General features: G+C 51.3%; 1 protein-coding gene across 1 annotated transcript in view; it reads right to left on the bottom strand.

The window, feature by feature from the left end:
* Positions 1 to 11957, bottom strand: part of LOC103189866 (citron Rho-interacting kinase) — an 80739-nt gene extending 68782 nt beyond the window's left edge. Inside the window, exons 1-5 of the mRNA XM_042337477.1 lie at positions 11827 to 11957; positions 6598 to 6707; positions 5798 to 5945; positions 3140 to 3315; positions 1565 to 1666 (exon numbers count right to left, since the gene is read on the bottom strand). Coding sequence (XP_042193411.1) covers positions 1565 to 1666; positions 3140 to 3315; positions 5798 to 5945; positions 6598 to 6693 — 522 coding nt within the window. The 5' untranslated portion in view covers positions 6694 to 6707; positions 11827 to 11957. The remainder of the gene's footprint in view (positions 1 to 1564; positions 1667 to 3139; positions 3316 to 5797; positions 5946 to 6597; positions 6708 to 11826) is intronic.
* Positions 11958 to 12904: the final 947 nt, after the last annotated feature.

Below are 12904 nucleotides of genomic sequence, written 5' to 3'. Positions count from 1 at the left end.
AAACCCACAGTGCGCCTGTTGTTCTAATCAAATACGGACCCAATTTGCAAACCCATCATGTGTAGCTGTTGAGCTTAAACGCTTGTGCGTTGGCACAGGCTTGCGAGCGGCCACTGTATGCCACGTTTTCATCGCACGTGACAACCTGACACGGCCGATCAATTAAATAATAACATCTGACAACCCGAAGTGGGTTTTTAAGTAACTAGATTTTCCACGCACACCCACTCCCGCAGTGAATTATGTATTTACATCCAATTAAAAACCCGGGGCCCTTCAGACTATCTCAGTGCGGCTTAAAAAGAAACACACAAGAAAAGCGTTCGCTAGTTAAAAGGCTCTATTCCCCTCGTCCGTTTAAAAATACCGCATGTTTATTCCACTCACAGCGATCCCAAGATTAAAATAACTACAGGGCCCATGCGGGTTACCCCCACGACCCCATTGCAACACCGAGCTGCTCTTTAAATGAATCCGGTGTCCCGGCCTCAACCCCACCCCATTTCCTTACAATCTGTTCCTGTCAACGGAAAAACTTCTTCTGCCTAAAGAAAAACTTCTGACTTGAAATTGGCCTCCAGAAATCTAAACGGCAATCCCTCTTGTTCCCACCGTCTGAAGCGTTGACCTGGGGTTCACTTGTGCAATCAGACTGCTCGCTAATCCATCACGTCATCAAGGAGACAAAGGGAGGCTTTACTTTCTGGTGGGTTACATCTCTCGAGACGTTCATTGCAATTTATTTTTCAGCTCGTGGCAAATGCCAGATTGATCCCCCCACCCCATCACACCCCCATCCACATTCTTGGGGGGCAGTAGAGCGAGCGACGGGAAAGGAAATTGTTTAAGCCGCGCTAGCGTCGGGCAGAGCGGATTAATCCTCCCGTTCGATACAGAGCCTTTCACCTCGAGTGGACGTCTCAAAGCACTTCACAGGATTTACCGTGAAGTGCATGACTGCGTGAGTTTTGTAAGCGGAGGTGCGCGCAGTGGCGTCCCTCAACCAGCCACGGCAGAGGTACTTCGGCTCTGCTCAAAGCACGGAGTCACGCTGAACCCGGATCAGCACCTCCACCCACCAGATGATTCCCTGGAAGTCAGTCCAGGCAAAAAGTGTTGACCAGACACGAGTCTCACCTTTATAAACCGTACAATCGCATAAGTCGTACCTGCACCTGAGTCCCATTCAGTTTCCTATCAAAACCACTTAGATTTCTTTGCGCGAGTCGTATTAATCACCTAACTCGCTCCTCTCTCCTCCTTTACGCCCACACTTACCGGCCGCGTTGATTTACAAACTCACAGGGTAGATTATTGATCGAATCAGACTTGGGACGACTTACACAAGTTTGCCTGCAAGTCAGGTTTTGCGCAAGTCCTGTAAAATGTAGTGGTTCCGACCGATGCCAGTTTTGCTGTAATCAGGTCAAACTCCTGTCCTGCTCACATGTGTACACTTTCCAGAAGGGTATCATTCCCCCCCGCCCCTGTTTTCCCCCCCCTCCCCACACTTCACGTCCTCCCCTCCAGCTGTGTCACCCATTGTTGCCAACCCCCTACTCACCAGGAAGAGGTGAGTGTTGTCTTGAAACGCATACTGTAGCGAGGGAAGCCAGGAACTGGTGCTGCGTGACAGAATGCTGCATTCCTCCTCAAAGCAAGCCACCTGCCAACGAGAGAGACAAGACCCGACTGGGTGAAGCCGGGAAACTGCAACCACAGCTGAGCACACGGGCTCTGAACAACGACGACAACTTACATTTGCGCAGCGCCTTTCATGTCACGAGGACGTCCTCAGGCGCTGGGCAGTCAGGGATCTGCACCCGAGCTGGTGGTTGGGATCAGGAGGGGTGGAGGGCAGGGAGGGTAGGGGTGGGAAGGTGACCGAAGGCACCGTCGAAGAGGCAAATAGGACCGTGCAAATGTACTGCACCACAAACACATACAGACTCACGCACACAGACTCACACACACACACCCACAGACTCACACACACGCACCTACAGACACAGACTCACACACAGAGACTCACACACAGAGACAGACTCTCACACACACGCACCTACAGACACAGACTCACACACAGAGACTCACACACAGAGACAGACTCTCACACACACGCACCTACAGACACAGACTCACACACAGAGACTCACACACAGAGACAGACTCTCACACACACGCATTTACACACACACAGACTCACACACACAGACTCACACAGACTCACACGCACAGACTCACACACACACACAGACTCACACGCGAGCCAATTTTCCAATCGGTAATTCATATACCACACATACACAACAACAATTTGCGTTTATAAAATGCCCGTGATGTGGGGCAGGGTCTCGGAGCGCTTATCAGTGGCGGAGCCTGACAACCGAGCCGGGTGAGGGGGGGCAATGGAGGAGGTGACCGAGAGCAGATACAACGTATAACCATTACATTCCAGAGGAAGTATAAACGCTTCCAACATCCAGAAAGAAAAATACACGTTAACATCACCGTTCCTCCATGTCACCCCTACAGATCTCCCTGATCAGTGCAATTACTTGTAGTTAACCAGACGGGGAAAGCCTGATGTTAGTGGTGTTCGAACATAAGGAAGCAGCAGGAGCAACATACTGTCGTCTGCCTCTCTCTCTCTCTCTCATTCTAACTCTCTCCGAATATTGCTCAAACTCTCTCTACTCCATCACCCTCTCCCCCTCATCCTCCCACCCGTCTCTCTTTCTCTCTCTCTCGCTCGCTCTCTCGCTCGCTCTCTCTGCGGAGAGGGTGGTCAGTGCTCCACAGCAGCAGCTCAGATCAGGGGCTCAGCAGATGGGACCTACTGCCTGGTTGGGGGGGGGGGGGGGGGGTAGAGGGGGGGGAGGTATCGGAGTAAGGCTGACAAACAGCTGGATACAGACACACGGACGCAGTGAGCCCTGGAATCAGCTGGACACGGACACCACCACCACAAACAGCTTGAATTTAGGGTGCTCCCCACGCAGGGTAGAGCGTCTCAGAGCGCTTGACACATACAAGTAGGAAAAGGTTTCCACACCCCCCACCCCCACCGCCCCACCACTCCCCCCTGACCACCACCCCCAGCCCCGTCCTGTCCTGTCCGGTAGGGGACGTGACTCACGTTGTCCTGTGCGATCAGCGCCTGTTTGTGCATGACTTTCATGGCGTAAACATCGCCGGTGGCCTTCTCTCTCACCACCTGCACCTCCGCGAAATGGCCTCGGCCAATCACACTCCGCACCTCAAAGTCCCCGGCATCGGGTTGCAGCTCCCGCAACTCGGTCACGGCATCTCTGTCTGCGAAGGGAAAGGAACGGTGTGTGAGGGTCACCCGAGCAGCCACCCAGCTACCCACCCAGCCACCCACCCAGCCACCCAGCCGGCCACCCAGCCACCCATCCGGCCACCCAGCCAGCCACCCACCCAGCCGGCCACCCACCCATCCGGCCACCCAGCCAGCCACCCACCCACCCAGCCGGCCACCCAGCCGGCCACCCAGCCACCCACCCAGCCGGCCACCCAGCCAAAAACAACAAGGCTCATCCAAAGGGTTACCTGTGGTGAACATCACAAATTTCCCAAACTCCGAGACCCTGGGAGAGACGCAGGCTGGACAGCGTACAGGAGAATGCCAGGGATTGAGTGTCAGGGGACGGATTATTCCTTTCACCCCCTCCTTTCACAGCACAATCCGGAGGTGTGAATGAGGAAGCTTTCTCTCTCCCTCTCTCTCTCTCTCTCTGTGTGTCACACATGCACATAGCCTCTCACTGTTGCATCACTGTCTGTGTGGGAGAGAGCGAGAGAGAGAGAGAGAAAGCGAGCGAGAGAGAGATAGGAGAGCGAGCGAGCGAGCGAGCGACAGAGAGAGAGAGAGAGAAAGCGAACACCCACTCAGGCAGATTCTAGCATATTCTGTTTGATCTCTCATTGGTTCGATTCCATGCTATTCTCCTTCCAAAAACTCATACTCCCACACACACAAACCAACTCTGTGGCGATCTTTAAATCGCCTTTGCGTGCCGTTAGCTTGCGGCCGTGCAACAATTCGCGAGTCGCAGCAGCGTGTCCAAAATAGGCAGTGCTGCAGACTATGGAGTACGCAGAAATAATAATAATAATAATAATCCTTGTATTTGATACAATGCCTCGTTGAGCATCTCGAATCACTTCCCAGGATTTGGACAAGCCTTGTTGCGTTTGACCGACTGACTGGTTGGCAGTAAATTGTAGTGACTGCGTATTCTGTTGGCCAACGTGGCAGCCAATTTGCACACAGTAACTAACGTCCCACAGAGTGCTACTTCCACTGGTAGCGGAGTCAGTGATTAGGGGCCGCAGTCAAATGTTAGTCACAAAAAACGATCGGAGAGTTTAGGGGATTGTTTTATTTCCCCCCCACCCCCTCCACCGACCGTTCATTGTTGGGATGTGGAATACCAAGCCAAGTAATGTGCTGGAGACAGAGTCTATTGTGCGTTTCAAGAGGGAAGCGGACAGGTACATGGGAGAGGCTTGAAGGGGTGTGGGGATAAGGCAAGGCAGTCGGATCGAATGGATATCTTGCTCTGAGACTCAGAGCTGGTTCAATGGGCCGAATGGCCTCCTTCGGTAAAAGGATCTGAGCTTAACGTTTGATCTGAAGGGCAATCAGGAACAGAACTTGCCGCCTTGCCTCGCAAGGGAGAGACCTGGGTTCGATTCTCGGGCGGAGCAAAACACTGGGCAAGCTTCCTTACTCCACACACGCCTCTGTTTACCTAGCGGTAAGTAGGAACCCAGTTGTTAGTCGACTGGCGGATCACTTTTCTGGGGCTAACAAATAATTCCTTCAAACTAAATTTTAAAAATAAATAATTTGGTCACTTCAACCCACGACTGCTTGTGGGGCGCTGTGGGGGCGCAATTGGCTGCCGTGTTTTGCCCACAAATGCAATTCACTTTATAGTATATTGTGTAAAGCGCTTTAAGACGTCTCGACGACGCAATAATAATTCTTGCATATATCAATGAAAGCATTATTATTATTAGATTATATAATTTCCAATGGCATGTTAGTCATTCACTGGCTACCAGCTACTCACTGGTTGTCTCCAATCAACTGTAACAGACCATTACAACACAACTGGAGTGCAAATGGAAAATGCCAAGAGTTGAAAGCTATCTCTCTGAATAGCAGTCACACAGATCAGCAGATTACGCCACTTCAGTCGGTTTTGCTCCTTTTAATTGATTCTTTTCTCCTTTTCTTTCTGTAACAAAAGCTACGTGTGACTCCGTTGTCGACCAGAAGCACTCAGCGAAGGAAACCCTGCTGAGTTCAGCCTCCAACACATCAGTGTTACACGCAGGGGAACGGAGAACATAATACACTCTCAGGTTTTAGCCTTCGTGTTCTGTACAACAGAGGGAATCAGTCAGACCCTCTCACAATGCATCCACCACTCTGGGGTCCCCAACCCTTGACTCTCACCAACCTGCGCCCCAAACTTTATGGAATTAAGTAAGCAGGGAGAAAGACAGGGAGAGAGAGAGAGAGAGAGAGAGAGAGAGAGAGAGAATGCTCATTCTATTCCAACAATCTATCTCAGGAATTTCCACGCGTAGGTGAAACAGTGACCGTCCAGCGCCTTGGGACGTCCTGCTGACGTGAGAGGCGCTATACAAAGGTAACTGTGTTGTGGAGGGTTTCGGCGTTACATTTTTTTAATATTATATATGTATATATTTTGATAAATATATCATATACATATATTTTTTAAATGGTTACATCGCTTACACTTCTTCACAAAATTTGCCGCGTGTTTAATCCTCATCATCTCAGGCTTGTTGCATTCGTCGAAAAGAACAAAGAGTGCGTTAAGTATCCCCTCTCTGGTCAGCGGGCAGCGAGACTGCTGCATCATGTTCACGAAGGGCATCTTCCCCTGTGTATGGAACACAGCAAAAGTCAGGTCCAGTCGCCGAGCAAAGTACCGGCCACTTCACTCGTGTAACGCAAACCGTACAGTAAGACAAGGTGGTCGTGCATTTATCTTACTCGCATGTAACCAGGATACGCTTGTGCTTACACACCTTAGGCATAACAACAACAACTTGCACTTATACAGCGTCCTCCACACAGGATAGCGTCTCAGAGCGCTTAACAGTGGCGGAGCCTGATTCCGAGCCGGGGGTGGGGGGGGGGGGAGGTGACAGTAAACACGGTCGAAAAGGAAGGTTTTCAGGCGGTACTTGAAAAAGGGGAGAGTGTGGAGGGTGGGGGGGGGGGCGAGGCAGAGGGATTGAGGGAGAGTGTGCAGCAGAATAAGAATTCCTTTATTCAAGTCAATCTCCTTCTCTCAAATACCAGCTTTCTTACACCAGCCTCTCCTGAGGCTCTGACAGCTGTCAATCACGGTTGTGTGACCCTTCATAAGAACATAAGAAAGGCCAGGCCAAAAAACAACCAAGGTCCATCTCGTTCGCCTTCCACCTTCCTGGCGGTCGCCTGCACATATATCCCAAACTACCTACGTACTATATCCCATAACGTTATTCCCTTCCAGCTGATCAAAGCCCCGAGACTGACCCACTGACCTGGAACAGGAGGTTGAGTCTGGAATAACGGCTGGTGATTGGTTCCACTGCTCCGGTCTCCACAGCCCCACGCGCTCCATATTTAAACTTCAACATCTCTTCACGGTTTCCTGAAATGCAAGAGAAACAAGAACAAGAAAGTAATATTGAATATGTCCAAGACAATTGATTTAGGCCTTAGTTGGAGAATTGGATTGAGTTTGGGGGTTACCCCATCATAGAAATAATAATAATAATAATAATCCTTGCATTTGATATAGCGCTTTTCACGTCGTCTCGACGTCCCAAAGCGCTTCACAGAATATACTGTAAAGTGAATTGACTGTATATTTGTGGGCGAACGCGGCAGCCAATTGCGCACAGCAATGTCCCACAAACAGTCGTAGATTGAAAATGACCAATTTATTATTGTTTTGTTTTGGAGGGATTATTATTATTATTAGAGAGCGCATCAGAGTCAGCGGAGGAGGAACAGGAAAGATTGATCAGACTGATGTTAGGGATTAGACAATTTAGAGTTCGTCCATTTTCAATTTTTTTAAAAAGTGTTTCAAATGGATAGTACTGCATTAATGTTGATTTTCCTTTTTAAAAAATGTTTCATCCACCCGGTGCGGGCTCAGACCTGTGCTTGTCGGATGTCAAATGATGAACTAGCGATTATTCTCTGGGAGGGGGAAGAGACGTATGTGGGGTATCCTTGATGCTGAACTGGCACCAGAACATCAATCCTCTGTGACAGACTTGGTCAGTCTGGTGCCTGAGGCAGACTGGTCCACAGGACCTCAAGGTGCTGCAGACTGGCTCATCAGTAGGATTTGGTGGGGCAGATTGTGCCCCCAGACGGTCACTGACTCGGCTCCTATTTGCCCTGAAACCCAAACCCCTCATGGGTATCGTGGTCCTAGCAGGACACGCAGTGGGGACCTTTGCCAGTCAGTGCTCTCAGTGGTAAAGCTATGCAGCTTTTGTTGGTCAAACTCCAGCAGTTATACCCTCTGGCTCCGGTCTGCTCCACGTCCCCCGCCCCAACCGCCCTACCATCGGTGGTCGGGCCTTCAGCCTCTCAGCTCCGAGGCTCTGGAACTCCATCCCCCAGTGCCTTCGCCGCTTCCTCCCTTTCCTCCTTCAAGGCCGGTCTCAAAACCTTTCTCTTTGACCGTGCCTTCAGCTCCCTCTCGACTCTCTTCCTCCTCCTCGCTCCCTCCCTTCCCTCCCCTCACCCTGACCATTTCCCCCCTCCTCTCTCCCTCCCTTCCCTCCCCTCACCCTGACCATTTCCCCACTGCTCGGGTCATGACCCAACTGTGCAGCGCCTTGGGACGTCCTCCTGACGTGAAAGGCGCTCTATAAATGGAATCTTGTTGTTGTTGTTGTTGTTTTATACCAACGTGCCCCAGCAAACTGTGGGGTTCCCTAACCTCGGCTCTGCCTTCTCTGTGCTTAATACTGTCTGGGATTAGGTAAGCAGAGTGCATCCTTCCCAGGAGAGAGCGTGCAATTCATGTCAGACACAGGGACATGTGTACATATGTGGAACTCTGTTTGACGGGCATACACTTAAGCAGGGCGAGAGGTTTCCTCGTGTATCAGACACCCTGACCAAAAACAAGGATTAATAATAATAATTATAAACAGGCTCCAACAACAAAATAATAATTATCAAACAATAACTACATGATATAGCGCCTTATCACGTCGTCAAGACGTCTCAAAGCGCTTCGCAGGATATCCTGTGCAGTGGAGTGACTGTGTATTTTGTAGATGAAACACGGCAGTCAACTTGCGCGCAGCAATGTCCCTCAAACAACCATGTTTTGCCCCACAAAACAAACATGAGTGATCATTTTATTCTTATGTGGAAGATTTGTGGTTATTACTGTTATTTATTACTTCCCCGTTTATTATTGAATACCGAGATTATTTGCCATAAACGACTGTGCATAAGAACATTTTAAAATAGGATTCGGATAAATGCTGAAGGCAAAATCTTTTTGTGTATTAAAATACCTCTTTGACCGCGCTTCAGGTCATCTTTCCCTGCATCACCGCACCTCACCTACCTCCCACCCCCAGCTCTAGTACCCAACCAGCTTCGTCAAGCGCTATGAGACATCCTCCTGAGATAAATGTGACATACATTAAACCTCACGCGAGTTGCATCAGTTGGGACCATACATTTAATATGACTTATGCAAACTATGAGTTATGTCAGACTTGCATACAATATAAACTCTTGAACATGACTTGGGCAGATGGACAACTTGGGTGATCCTGTGATTTATTCTCGTCTCGCAAGCTGGAGGCCCTGGGTTTGATTCCTGGGCGGGGCAAGTTACCTTCGCCCGCCACGCCTGTTCACCAAGCAGTAACAACAACAACAACTTGCATTTATGCAGCGCCTTTCGCACATGGTAGCGTCCGGAGAGTAAGTAGAAACCTGGTTGTTAGTCGATTGGCGGATCTCTTTTCAGGGTATGAATCGCTTCAAAAAATAATAATTTGTTCGCTCAACCCACGGCTGTTTGTGGAGACGCTGCTGCGCGCAATTGGCTCCCGCGTTTCGACCACAAAATATACAGTCATTTCATTTTACAGTATATTCTGTGAAGCGCTTTGAGACGTGTCGAAGACATGATAAGGCGCTCTTTCCTTTCCACCCATTCTCTTTTCGAACCCCTTCAGTCAGGTTTCCGTGCTGCCCATAGCACAGAAACTGCCCTGGTCAAGGTCACCAATGATATCCTGACCATCTGTGACCAGGGCTCCCTCTGCCTCCTCGTCCTCCTCGACCTATCGGCAGCATTCGATACGGTCGACCACGCTATCCTACTCCACCGCTTGTCCTCCCACCTCAACCTTCAAGGCACTGTCCTTGAGTGGTTTAGGTCGTACCTTTCTCACCGTCTTCACTTTGTCTCGACGAATGGCTTCTCCTCCACCCCCCGCACTGTCTCATGTGGTGTCCCTCAGGGCTCTGTCCTCGGTCCCCTCCTCTTCACCCTCTATATGCTCCCCCTCGGTGACATCATCCGCAGACATGGAGTTAACTTCCACATGTATGCGGATGACACCCAACTCTACCTTTCCTCCTCTACTCTCAACTCCACGACCACCGATGTCCTGACAGCTGCCTGTCCGACATCGAGTCCTGGACGAGAGACAACTTTCTTCAGCTCAACGTGCGAAAAACCGAGGCCCTCCTGATTGGCTCACGTCAGCGCCTCCGCACCTCAGGCGCTGACACCATCAGCATCCAAGGCTGCACTCTCCACCTCTCAAAGCCAGTCAGGAACCTCGGCGTTTTGTTCGACCCTGAGCTGTCCTTTCTCCCTCACATCCGCACCACAACTGGCACCGCCTTCCATCACCTCCGGAACATCGCCAGACTACGGCACTACCTCACCCCTCACGCTGCTGAAACCCTGGTTCACGCCTTTGTCACCTCAAGGCTGGACTATGGGAACTCTCTCCTCGCCGGCCTTCCCGCCACCTCCCTCCACACTGCAGGTCATTCAGAACTCTGCAGCTCGTGTACTGTCCCGCACCAGGCTTCGGGACCACATCACTCCCACCCTCGCTCGCCTCCACTGGCTCCCCATCCCCCAGAGGATTGATTTCAAGATCCTCATCCTCACCTACAAGGCCATTCACGGCCTTGCTCCCTCCTACCTCTCCAACCTACTATCCCCCTACCTACCTGCCCGTACCCTCCGTTCCTCTGGCTCCGGTCTGCTCCACGTCCCCCGCCCCAACCGCCCTACCATCGGTGGTCGGGCCTTCAGCCTCTCAGCCCCGAGGCTCTGGAACTCCATCCCCCAGTGCCTTCGCCGCTTCCTCCCTTTCCTCCTTCAAGGCCGGTCTCAAAACCTTTCTCTTTGACCGAGCCTTCAGCTCCCCTCTCGACTCTCTTCCCCCTCCTCGCTCCCTCCCTTCCCCCCCTCACCCTGACCATTTCCCCCCTCCTCGCTCCCTCCCTTCCCTCCCCTCACCCTGACCATTTCCCCCCTCCTCGCTCCCTCCCCTCCCCTCACCCTGACCATTTCCCCCTCCTCGCTCCCTCCCTTCCTCCCCTCACCCTGACCATTTCCCCCCTGCTCGGGTCATGACCCAACTGTGCAGCGCCTTGGGACGTCCTCCTGACGTGAAAGGCGCTTTATAAATGGAATCTTGTTGTTGTTGTTGTATCAAATGCCAGGATTATTATTATACACCGATCAGAATTATGTAAGTTTTACTGTAAATGGGGTCCTGGTTCCACTAGGAAAATGAGCAGCAACCAGCGCAGACAAGGCTGGGCGTAATGACTTCCTTCCTTCCGGAATCCTGTAGCTCAGTGGTTAAGAGCACACGACTCGCAAGCGAGAGGCCTGGGGTCGATGCGTGTCAGGGCCAAACGTTGGGCAAGTTTCCTTACTCCACGCGGCTGATAATAATCCCTCAAGAAAATAAATAAGTATAATAATAAACTGATCACTTCAATCCACGACTGTTTGTGGGGACGCTGCTGTGTGCAATTAACCACCGTGTTTCGCCCACAAATGCAGTCCCTTCACTTTACGGTATATCCTGCGAAACCCTTTGTGAGACGTCCCGCAGACGTGATGGCGCGCTGTGTCAAACGCAAAGGATTATTATTGTTATTAGAATTATTATTATTATATTCATTATTAGTAGTAGTAGTAGTAGTATTCCTTGCGGTGATTCTCGTTTAAGTGAATCTAAAGGAACATCTTTAAAACATCTTTTAAGCCATGGTTCCACGTGAATATATACCAACAAGGTATTTTATACACGTCTGAAAGGAACTGGGAAAACAGCCCGAGTGGAAGCCAGGAAGTGGAGTCCTGTAGCTCAGTGGTTAGAGCACTCGCTTTGCAAGTGAGAGACCTGAGTTCAATTCCCGGCAGAGGGCGAAACCTTGGGCAAGTTTCCTTACTCCACACAGAGCCTAATAATAATCCCTCCAAAACCCAAAACAATAATAAATCGATCATTTTCAATCCACGACTGTTTGTGGGACATTGCTGTGCGCAATCGGCCGCCGCGTTCGCCCACAAATATACAGTCAATTCACTTTACAGTGTGTTCTGTGAAGCGCTTTGGGACGTCCTCTCCCGACGTGAAAAGCGCTATATCAAATGCGAGGATTATTATTATCATCATCATCATCATCATCATCATCACACTGTGTGGGGCTCAGCCCAGACCCACATTTTGCCAACTCACAGTCGGTTGGTTACCTGTTGGGGGCCTCCCAGCCCCACCCCAGCCCCAGCCTCTGCTTCACTGCTGTGGCTCCAGCTGCTGGTCCTGGATTGTCCCCCACCCCCAGGCCCACGTCTCCTGTGTCACCCCCACCCTGACCTGCCCTCTGCTCCCCGGGCTTCTCCCCCTCCCTCCCTCCCTCTCTCTCTATTAGTCTCTCTCCCTCTGTGTTATTCCCTCCACACTCACTCACTCTGTCTCACTCCTCTCTCCCCTTTCTCTCTGTCTCTCTCTCCTTTCTCTCTCTCTTTTCTCTCCCTGTTTCTCTCTCTCCTTTCTGTCTCTCTCTCTCTCTCTGTCCCTCTCCCCATGGCGTCTCTCTCTCTCTGTCCCTCTCCCCCCCCCCCCCCCCCCTCTCTCTCCCCCTCTCTCTCTCTCTGTCCCTCTCCCCCTCTCTCTCTCTCCTCTCTCTCTGTCCCTCTCCCCCTCTCTGTCCCTCTCTCTCTCCTCTCTCTGTCCCTCTCCCCCTCTCTCTCTGTCCCTCTCTCTCTCTCCTCTCTCTCTGTCCCTCTCCCCCCTCTCTCTCTCCTCTCTCTCTGTCCCTCTCCCCCTCTCTCTCCCTCTCTGTCCCTCTCCCCCTCTCTCTCTGTCCCTCTCCCCTTCTCTCTCTCCCCCTCTCTCTCTCTCTCCCTCTCTCCTGTTTCCCGCCCTCTGCGCGGTTTGAATCGCGGGGCGGTGGGTGTGACGCTCTGAACGCTGTCCGCTCATTGGTCCGCATAATGTAACCAACGGCAGCCGTCCTCTGTGATTGGTCAATAAACGCGTGGGCACCGCCCACAGTGAGGGAGTGGGGGGAAGACACACACACAGACACACTCACACACACAGATATACACACACACACAGACACCCTCTCACACACTCACACACAGACACCCTCTCACACACAGACACACTCACACACAGATATACACACACACACAGACACCCTCTCACACACAGACACACTCACACACAGATATACACACACACACAGACACCCTCTCACACACAGATATACACACACAGACACCCTCTCACACACTCACACACACACACA

Source organism: Callorhinchus milii, unplaced genomic scaffold (assembly GCF_018977255.1).
Source record: "Callorhinchus milii isolate IMCB2004 unplaced genomic scaffold, IMCB_Cmil_1.0 Scaffold8, whole genome shotgun sequence".
In the NCBI taxonomy this organism is placed as follows: Eukaryota; Metazoa; Chordata; class Chondrichthyes; order Chimaeriformes; family Callorhinchidae; genus Callorhinchus; species Callorhinchus milii.
The sequence above is the reverse complement of the archived record's forward strand: the minus strand, read 5'-3'. Positions and strand labels throughout refer to the sequence as shown.